Raw genomic sequence first — 9,211 nt, forward strand, 5'->3', positions numbered from 1 at the left:
GGAGTCGCGTTCAACTGTATTGACAGGCATGTCACGTCGGCGGCAGTTCGTGCCTGAATCATCAGAGCGCATGTTGGGCCATTGTTGGCGGTCTTATACTTACAGGCAAATGTCAGCGTCCTTGAAATTCAACGTCTATATCAATCTTTCCTAACCATAGAAAGAAGGTTGAGAACCACCAGTTGTTAGAGGCTGCGCTAAAGACGGTTCTGAATCTGGGAAATCAATGCCCGGACAGAACAGACTCGGCGAGTCTTCAATGTAAGTTCAATACGAGTGTGGTATCGTAGCATATGACGTGACACACCCGGGCCATGCAAGGGACTGAAATAAATAAAAGAGGGTAGCGAATGATCTGAGTCTATGTAAGAGACCAGGGGAGAAAGAGGCAGAACGAGGGTAGGTACGTGAAATTAGTATGTATGATAGAATGTACACAGATGTAGCGAATGTGGGTTGAAGGGGTATACTCTATATTTGACAATTTTGGTTGACGGCGATGGCCATCTTCGTCTATTGGCTTGAAGGAATTGATGGAGCATTGAATATATCGATTATGCCTGTCATTCGGTGATTCTACAAGCCTTGTCACCCACGACTACTGAAAATCCCCTCGTTTGGTAATGAGACTACAAGTTCCAGAGCAGGGAGACTGCCTATTCCGATTCGGGGTGTCTCAGCTGTCTCTGCAACTTACTCAATAGGCATAATAAGATATTCGTCTTGCGGCGAGACCGCATTTCCTTTGTCTGCTGCAGCTCTGGGCTGTGTGCTTTTAGCCCACGTAGAACATCCAAGCCAACTTCAGAGGTTAGCATTATCGGTGAGGGAGAAACGACTCAGATCTGAACCGAGCCAGGGTGAGCCTGTAATTCAATCACATTAAAACTTCCCTGTATTCGTACCAAGAACGCTTACCAAAATCAAAGTAAGTCGATCCAGTTCCAAAAAACAGTCAAAATGACGCGTCGAGAAATCCGTAGGGCAGACAGTGGTGTAGGGATGATTCGTGATAATGTCTCTATCGTCCTTTGTGAAGCACATCTGAGCCTGCTGACTGAGCCTGCAGATGAGACGACCTGGTGAATTGTAATCGTAGACATTACCCGAGTCTTCAAAGCGAGAAATAGCTCTATTAAAGTCCCAGATGTGTACGTAGAAGGAACGCTCTATAGGGAGTTCTTCCAGTCTTTGTCCGGATTCAGGAGCACGATACGAGGCAGGGCATATGCCATTTTGCTGCCGAATAAGATGATTTGGTGGCTTGGATGATGCGAAAAGCAGCGTGCGTACTTGGGTCCCCACTCGGACCAAGGAATCTCGACAGGTATCTCTGACTGTGGCCTTTGTCGCAAAAATGGCCATAGTATCGACGACCAGTATCACATGAGCGCGACAGGACCTCCAAAACCATGATTTGCGACTCTAGAGATGTCACGTAGTCAGGCCGGGCTCACAATGCCAACAGCTGCTGTTTCTTCAAAACGGAATTCAAATGGAAGTCAGACTGCCATATGGATGCCAATCTCTTGAATGAATGCATCTTGCTAGAAATGTCGACCCAGTCCAGGGTAGTAGGAGTCTCCATGAAGCCCTGAGCATAAAGCTCTAATACGCATTGAATGTCGGCGAAATTCTGGGCCACATGCCAAAAGGTTTTGAAGGCCTAGCGTAATTCGAAAGTCAGCACATAGGAATCATTGAACCACGTGAAAGAATGAACTACTACTATACACAGCACGGAGGGTCTTTGAAATGAAGGAGAAGAATATGACTGTAATAGGAAGCGAGAATATCCCAACCGGCCGGCGCACACATTTGATATTCCCAGGGGTTATGGAGTACTGCTATCGAGTCGAAACGTGAATTCCTCGTTTCTGCACAGAGGAGAATTTCACATTCACTGCGGAAACGAGAAAATAAACGGATCCGCATAGAGTACGAACATAGCCTGTAAATATACACAAAGCATAATATGCAAATCGAGGCAAAGCACACCAATTCAGATACAGAAAGGTTCAGTTTTGACATGCAAAACCGAGTACGAAACAATGAGATTTCCAGACGCGGGTTTGTTGCCTGCGTGTTAAGCAGACCTCAGTTTTAATATTGATTTGAATGATTTGCACATGAGATTATGGTTGGGTTTTCAACCGAAAGCAGATTGGATTATGATGTACATACAGACAGGAAGCATGTACCATATGGTGCCGACCTAGGGATCCTCCACATCCTGCAGGCATTCCTACCTCCTCGCTGCTCTCCCTCCACAATGTGCGCCCCCCAAGGTACTACTCAGAGACGCCCGAGTGGTGCCTATGTCATGTCGAACCATCCACAAACGAGCCCAGAGCATGCGCAACAAGATATGACAGGTGCTTACCAGCTTCCTTGCGCATACATCTTGCACTCCGTTTTCTTATGGGGACTTTTAGCAGCATGTTTCTAAATATATGCGCTATTCAACACATGAATGAAGATAAATTTGTAAGAAAAACTCAACAGATCTTCCGCAGCCAGTCCTGACTCATGTGCAGCGCTAGATGGCAGCTCCGAGCTCGGAGAGGCTCTGAGTCGCATGGATATGTCAATAGCCTACATAGCAGTAGACAATTCAATAGTTAGCATTAGTTCAGTTCGACTAAATGGCACTTATCATATATAGGATGTGGTCGTCTGCATTCGAAAGTGGACTTGAATGATCTTGCCCGGATGGGCAGCTCAGCTGGGTGGTGGTAGTAAATAAGTAAGGAAGACTTGGACAAAATTTCGAAAATTTACCTCGCTGCAAGTCTATTGTAAACCGACGTCGAGATTTTGGATTTGCAGAGCTGAATAGCCGTGGAATAGCAGGTATTTGCGAGGTGTATGCATCGGTCGGGAAAGTTGATAGGGCAAAGTCGGAAAATGGTCCGCTTACATTTATGGCCTTCCCAGGATCTCTCAAAATTTGCAGCACATCGATTTTGGGTCGGGTTTACTAGTTGACGCGGGTTTGGGTACGTTTATACAAATTATCTATCTCGGAATAGGGTAGGACTATTTTCTCGTTTCTGCAGTGATTGAAACATTGCATAAACACCCGTGGTAAATGTATGAGATTGTTCAAGTTGAACGTTGACAACGTTGAAGCTTTGAACAACGCTGAAATTCAGGAATTACATAACGAATGAAGCTTTGAAGTCTTGAAATGGCAGCAGATTTGCAAAAGAGAGCGGGAGCAATTTTTCAATACGCGTGACGCGACGCGTCTTTCGCTTCTTCCTTCTATTATCAAGTCAAAATTTAGTATCATGGCTCTCATGTATGGGAAGGAAAAAGATGCAGAGCATGAACTGAGTGAGTCTTCGATTGCTCGACGATAGAATTTTAACTCTGACCTGAGGCCAGCCTCTGACCCCGGTTTCGTTGCATTCTTTTCCAAACTCCCAAAGAAATCTCCTGAAACTGGAACGATCCGTCTATTTGATCGCACAGACTACTACTCTGTCCACGGGCAGGATGCTCACTATGTCGCAACACACGTCTTTCGTACCAACTCCGTCCTCAAGTATCTAGGTGCTGGAGGCAAGGCTGGTGGTCTTCCGAGCGTCACGCTCAGCCACACCCTGGCTCACTCGTTTTTGCGAGATGCCCTCACATCTAAACAACTGCGCGTAGAAATATGGGTGCCCGCACCTGGGCAGGGAAGGAAAGCTTCCAAATTCATTTTGGAAAAAGAGGTGAGCAAGTAATGTCGTGTCTTTATAGCCATAATCAACCATTCGAAAGGCATCACCTGGAAATCTCCAAGCTGTTGAAGACCTTCTCTTTGTCAGCTCCGATGTTACATCGGCACCTATCGTTTTAGCTGTCAAAGTATCATCATCGTCAGTCATGAACAAAGCCAAGACCAAGTCAATCGGCATTGCCTTCGCGGATACCAGTGTGAGGGAGTTCGGAGTTGCTGACTTCATTGACAACGATCTTTTCTCGAATCTTGAGGTGGGTTTACTTAGTTGCAGACCGTCATCACTATCTCCTCACACTGGAGTAGTCTCTTGTCATACAGCTTTCAGTTAAAGAAGCTATTATTCCCACCGGAACAGTATCTGGAACAACAGACCGCGACCTCGACTTGAGCAAGCTAAAAGCCGTGTTCGAGAGGTGCGCCGTGGTTGTGACCGAACGTAAACCAAGTAAGTCAACATTTATGTGGTTTCTTAAGTCTATCTGATTCCAGGTCCTAGGCGAGTTTACTCCAAAACATGTGCAAGACGACGTTAAAAAATTAACGATCGACTCAGAAACGGATTCAGACTCTGCTGCTTCGATTCGTGGGTTTTGATATCTAAACTGCATAAACAACACTCACAATATTATCTAGCTGAGCTCTCCCTTCCTTCAGCCCCGTCTGCACTTTCTGCCTTGATCAGCTATCTTTCTCTCCTGTCTGATCCCTCCAATCACGGGGCATACAAGTTACGGACACACGATCTAGCACGATATATGCGCTTGGATGCTAGTGCATTGCGTGCACTGAATCTGATTGACGCCCCTGGGAGTACTGTAAGTCATTCAAGATGCAGTTCACACTGATATCTTCCCTGCTAACGGTCGCTCTGTAGGGAAGTATCAATAAACACGCAACCCTCCTTGGTCTGCTAAATAAATGCAAGACTGCTCAAGGAACTAGGCTTCTCGGGACATGGCTTAAGCAACCATTGGTAAATCTGCACGAAATACGTACGCCCGTTTTCTTACTCCACTTGACGTAACAAAACTTTAGCCTTGCAGGTAAACGACAAGACCTTGTGGAGACATTTGTAGATGATGGATCTTCTAGAAGAACACTGCAGGTTAGTAGTACCATACCCTTTGTCAAGGGGCGTCACTTATTTTCATTCCACAGGATGACTACTTGAAGCTAATGCCTGACCTCCACCGACTAAGCAAACGATTCAAGAAATCTATCGCATCTCTTGAGGATGTTGTGCGCGTATATCAAGTGGTCCTCAAGGTACTTTGCTTCGATTCCCGGCCCTCAGTGTTACTTACTTTACCCAACTAGTTGCCCGGTTTGCTTGAGACTCTCGAAGGTGTCCAATACGAACACGAGGAACACAAGGAGCTAATCGATGAAGTTTATATCAAGCCTTTCCAGGTGTGCATGTCATAGATTCGTCGAATTACATTATCACTGCTCCCTCTAACACTTTCTGTTACCAGACTGTCAACGAGAATCTCGTCAAATATGGTGAAATGGTGGAGTCGACGCTAGATCTCGAAGAACTCGAACATCATAATTACGCGATCAAGCCTGACTATGATGAGCGTCTGCAGGTTCTGGCAGATAAACTTGTGGAGGTTCATATTATGCCTATCAGAATAATGGCGAACAGGGCTGACGTTTTCTCAGATCCGGGACAGTCTTGATGCTGAACATCGTGCGACCGGCAAGGATCTCGATCTCGATCTCGACAAAAAGTTACACCTCGAGAACTCCCAGAATTATGGATACTGCTTCAGGTTGACGAAGAATGTACGCTTCCCGTACTGCGAGATGCCATAAGCTCACATACCCATCAGGACGCGAAAGCCATCATGCGGAAGAACAAATATATTGAACTCGGAACTGTCAAGAGCGGGGTCTACTTTACGACCAAGAAGCTAAAAGCACTTTCCACGGACCATCAAGAGGCTACGCATGAATATCAGCGAACGCAGAGCGGGTTAGTGAAGGAAGTTGTGAACATTGCATGTAAGATACTCCTCTCACCACTACTTTCGCATTCACATATGCCTTTTCCTTCGTACAGCAACATATACGTCCGTACTAGAGAATCTCGACCACATCATTGCACACCTAGACGTTATCATCAGGTGAGCCCCGCGACTGGAGCCTGCACATGTGGTAACGATCATCCAGTTTCGCTCATGTTTCTGTAAACGCTCCTGAGCCATACGTGAAACCAAAAGTCTCGGAGAAAGGCAAGTTTTGGAGATGATGTTCAACGCAGGAATTGATCAACGCACATCAGGTTCTAGCGGCTTAATATTACGCGACGCGCGACATCCTTGCCTCGAAGTTCAGGACGATATAAGCTTTATTCCAAATGATGTGGAAATGGTGAAGGGTAAGGTTTATGGCACTCTCACCGTTACATGTCTCATGTGCCGCCTTGTAGGCGAGGGTGAATTTCAGATAATCAGTAGGTGCTGCTCCTGTACCGTTTTAACGGAGCTAACCTACCGAAAGCTGGTCCAAACATGGGCGGAAAGAGCACGTATATTCGTCAGGTGCATCAGCTATGTCATCGTTCGCGAACGTCATTCTCAACCTACCTCATAGGTTGGAGTCATTGCTCTCATGGCACAGACCGGATGTTTTGTTCCTTGCTCGGAGGCAACATTACCAATTTTCGATTCGGTGCTTTGCCGTGTGGGTGCAGGTGACAGTCAGTTGAAGGGTGTCTCGACTTTCATGGCCGAAATGCTTGAGACTGCTTCGATCCTCCGAGTAGGTGGCATCTACACAAATATTTCCTCAGTCTGACTGTCGCGCACTGTGCAGTCTGCTACTCAAGATTCTCTCATTATTATTGATGAGCTCGGCCGCGGTATGTCTTCTGTTGTACGATGGGGCACAGTTTGTCAATATTTGCCTTATCTTCAGGAACTTCAACGTATGACGGATTCGGCCTGGCATGGTCTATATCTGAGTATGAGAACAATATTTATTTCCTGAAGTTGTATCTGACGGCACCCAAAGGCATATTGCATCCCACATCCGCGCTTTCTGCTTGTTTGCTACTCACTTTCATGAGTTGACTGCCCTCGACCAGGAGCTTCCTCACGTCAAAAACCTTCACGTCGTGGCTCATGTGAACCAAGAAGATGCATCTGCGCCGCGTGAGAAGGATATCACGCTCTTGTACAAGGTCGAACCAGGTGTGTTTCGATGTTCCGACCAAACCTTTTTCTCTGAAACCTTTGGATGAAGGCGTTTCGGACCAAAGCTTCGGTATCCACGTTGCACAACTGGCCAACTTCCCTGAAAATGTGGTCAAGTTAGTTCTGTATAGAACTGTTTCTCATAATGTCCGCTGACCGTGTTTTAGCTCGCAAAACGGAAAGCTGATGAACTAGAAGATTTTGCAACCGGTAATTATTACAAAAAAATGTCATGAATCTGTCACGCTGATGTTTGCTGAGCAGGACAACAATCAGAACCCGAGCATTCGGACGAAGTTACCGAAGAGGGCATCCAAATCATCGAGGAGTTACTGAAAAAGTGGGCCTCCGAGTCTTCAGCTGATGATGAGGACGTCATGATGGAAGATGTGTCACACGAGGCTCAGCTATCTGAACTGCGGCGATGTGTCGAAGAGTTCAGACCACGCATAGAACAAAATGCGTGGGTACAGTCTCTTCTCACGTCTTTCTGATCTCTTGCTATTTCATTTCCTTGCTATTCTCGCTATCATTGCTGTCTGGATACCATACATAATCAAACTGCCCTGTATCATTTAGTATTGTCGCATCTTCCGCAACTGCGTCCTCGCGTTCAGGACGATTGGGGGGAGGGGGGAACTTTGGCGTTCGAACCTTTGTGGTGCGAATGTTCATTTCCGTGGTTTTACTTTGTTATTGCTGGACCCTGGACTGGAAGCCTTCGTCACAGGCTGTGGTGATAGGCCTACACGATCAAAAGGCGTGTTTCGCTCGCTCAATGCCGGTGGACAATATTGGCACTTGAAGCGAGCAGAGATCGAGTCTTGCAGTGTCAGGAGGGGGTACCCATGAAGACTTTAATTTCCAGCTTTGACCTCATCACAATACAGATTCGGAGGTGACCTGGACTCGTCACCGCTGACGCTAAGCCACCTCCAGCTAGCATGTGTGGGGTGCCACGAGCAACCTAACGCTGGCGACAGTGGGACAGATGAAGGGCGAGGACCCACGCCGGCAAAGAAAGATCAAGCGTGAGGTAGATGAGCACGCGGCCCACAACAGTGGGGGATACGAACATGTGGATCACTGCAGCAGAGCTGAGCGCACAGCTCATGACGATGAAAAATAAGCTTGCGGTTCGCGGTGGCGTGAATGGGCATGCCACTCATCATAGAATGCGGGACACACGGTCCATAATAGCGAAAAAAGAGGAAGTGGTGCGAGGCAGCGCACACTGAGTGTGCATAATAGCGAAAACGAACGAAAGAGTTGTGACCAAGTAGATCGATGTCGATGAAAGTTGCTACTGATCGCCGAGTTATTACGGTGGTGACACCGTGGTGTGGAAGGTCAAGCAGCAGCATCGCAGCGATGTGCACTGGAATTTGGAAACCGGGTAGTGATAAAGTAAAAAATGAAGAATGAAGGGGCAGGAGATTAATCGATTAATCCTAGCGCCAGACATGGTAAACGGTGCGCTCGAGTAGGCATCGGAAACGATCAAACGAGAATGAGAAACATACCACGACCGAGCCTGAGTGGCATGAGGATTGCGCATGCGACTCAAAGGCGCACGTAGTGGTATTCTATTAGACGCCGTGTGCTGAGTGTATTGGAACATGACTCCGTAAATGTGTGATGAATTCAAATACAGGCCGCGAGAAGCGAGTTCATCGAATAATATGTATATGTAATACGTGACCGATCATCGGCACCCCGGACAGCCTCAGGGCAGTGTTGCCGTTGATGACACGATGCTATCACTTGATTTTTCCTAGTATTAGGTCAATAACAATGCGTTGGCTTATCGCCCGTACCCTGAAGTGCACAGCCGAATCCTCACCGCTGCAGCTCAAACAGCAGCTTAGCATCATATAGGCTGCCATGTGTGAACTTGTGTCGTAATATATCGTAATATCTAGGCCTATCCATAAGCTACCTTCCCCATGCTCAACGCCGTTCTCTGATCTCACAGGCTGGCACGTGTACGAACATGCTGAATACGAGCGTCTTCATGATCATACCATTACTGACTCCTGTTTTTAACCAGAACGTAGGCTGACACTATTCAAAAACAGCGAAAACGCAAGTCAAGACGTACCTTTCTCTGTCTTGTCTTGACCTTGAGTCATTAGTTGAGTCCTAATCACGATTCACACACAACCGTCTAGTGTGAGTGTTGTTTAACTCTCCCTTAGCTAAGGTAAACTTGAAATCAGGAGCCCTTCATGAACTCATCTCAACATCGCGATGTTCTTGATCCCAACAATACTGAAGT

At 46.7% G+C, this 9,211-nt stretch overlaps 1 protein-coding gene across 1 annotated transcript; it reads left to right on the plus strand.

The window, feature by feature from the left end:
* The first annotated feature begins 2,146 nt into the window (after positions 1 to 2,146).
* F5147DRAFT_734195 (uncharacterized protein) lies at positions 2,147 to 2,900 on the plus strand. The gene is made up of 4 exons (XM_041439428.1): positions 2,147 to 2,331; positions 2,384 to 2,445; positions 2,504 to 2,725; positions 2,782 to 2,900. Exons 1-3 carry the CDS (start codon positions 2,319 to 2,321, stop codon positions 2,663 to 2,665), a joined length of 237 nt encoding a protein of 78 aa, XP_041284330.1. The 5' UTR covers positions 2,147 to 2,318; the 3' UTR covers positions 2,666 to 2,725; positions 2,782 to 2,900.
* Positions 2,901 to 9,211: the final 6,311 nt, after the last annotated feature.

Source organism: Suillus discolor (genome assembly GCF_016758755.1).
Source record: "Suillus discolor strain FC423 chromosome Unknown F5147scaffold_317, whole genome shotgun sequence".
Classification (NCBI taxonomy): domain Eukaryota; kingdom Fungi; phylum Basidiomycota; class Agaricomycetes; order Boletales; family Suillaceae; genus Suillus; species Suillus discolor.

Excerpts from the sequence above, each read along its gene's own strand:
- F5147DRAFT_734195 (XM_041439428.1), top strand. Across the intron at positions 2,446-2,503 it reads GGACTTTTAGCAGCATGTTT|AGATCTTCCGCAGCCAGTCC; the intron begins CTAAATATATGC and ends GAAAAACTCAAC.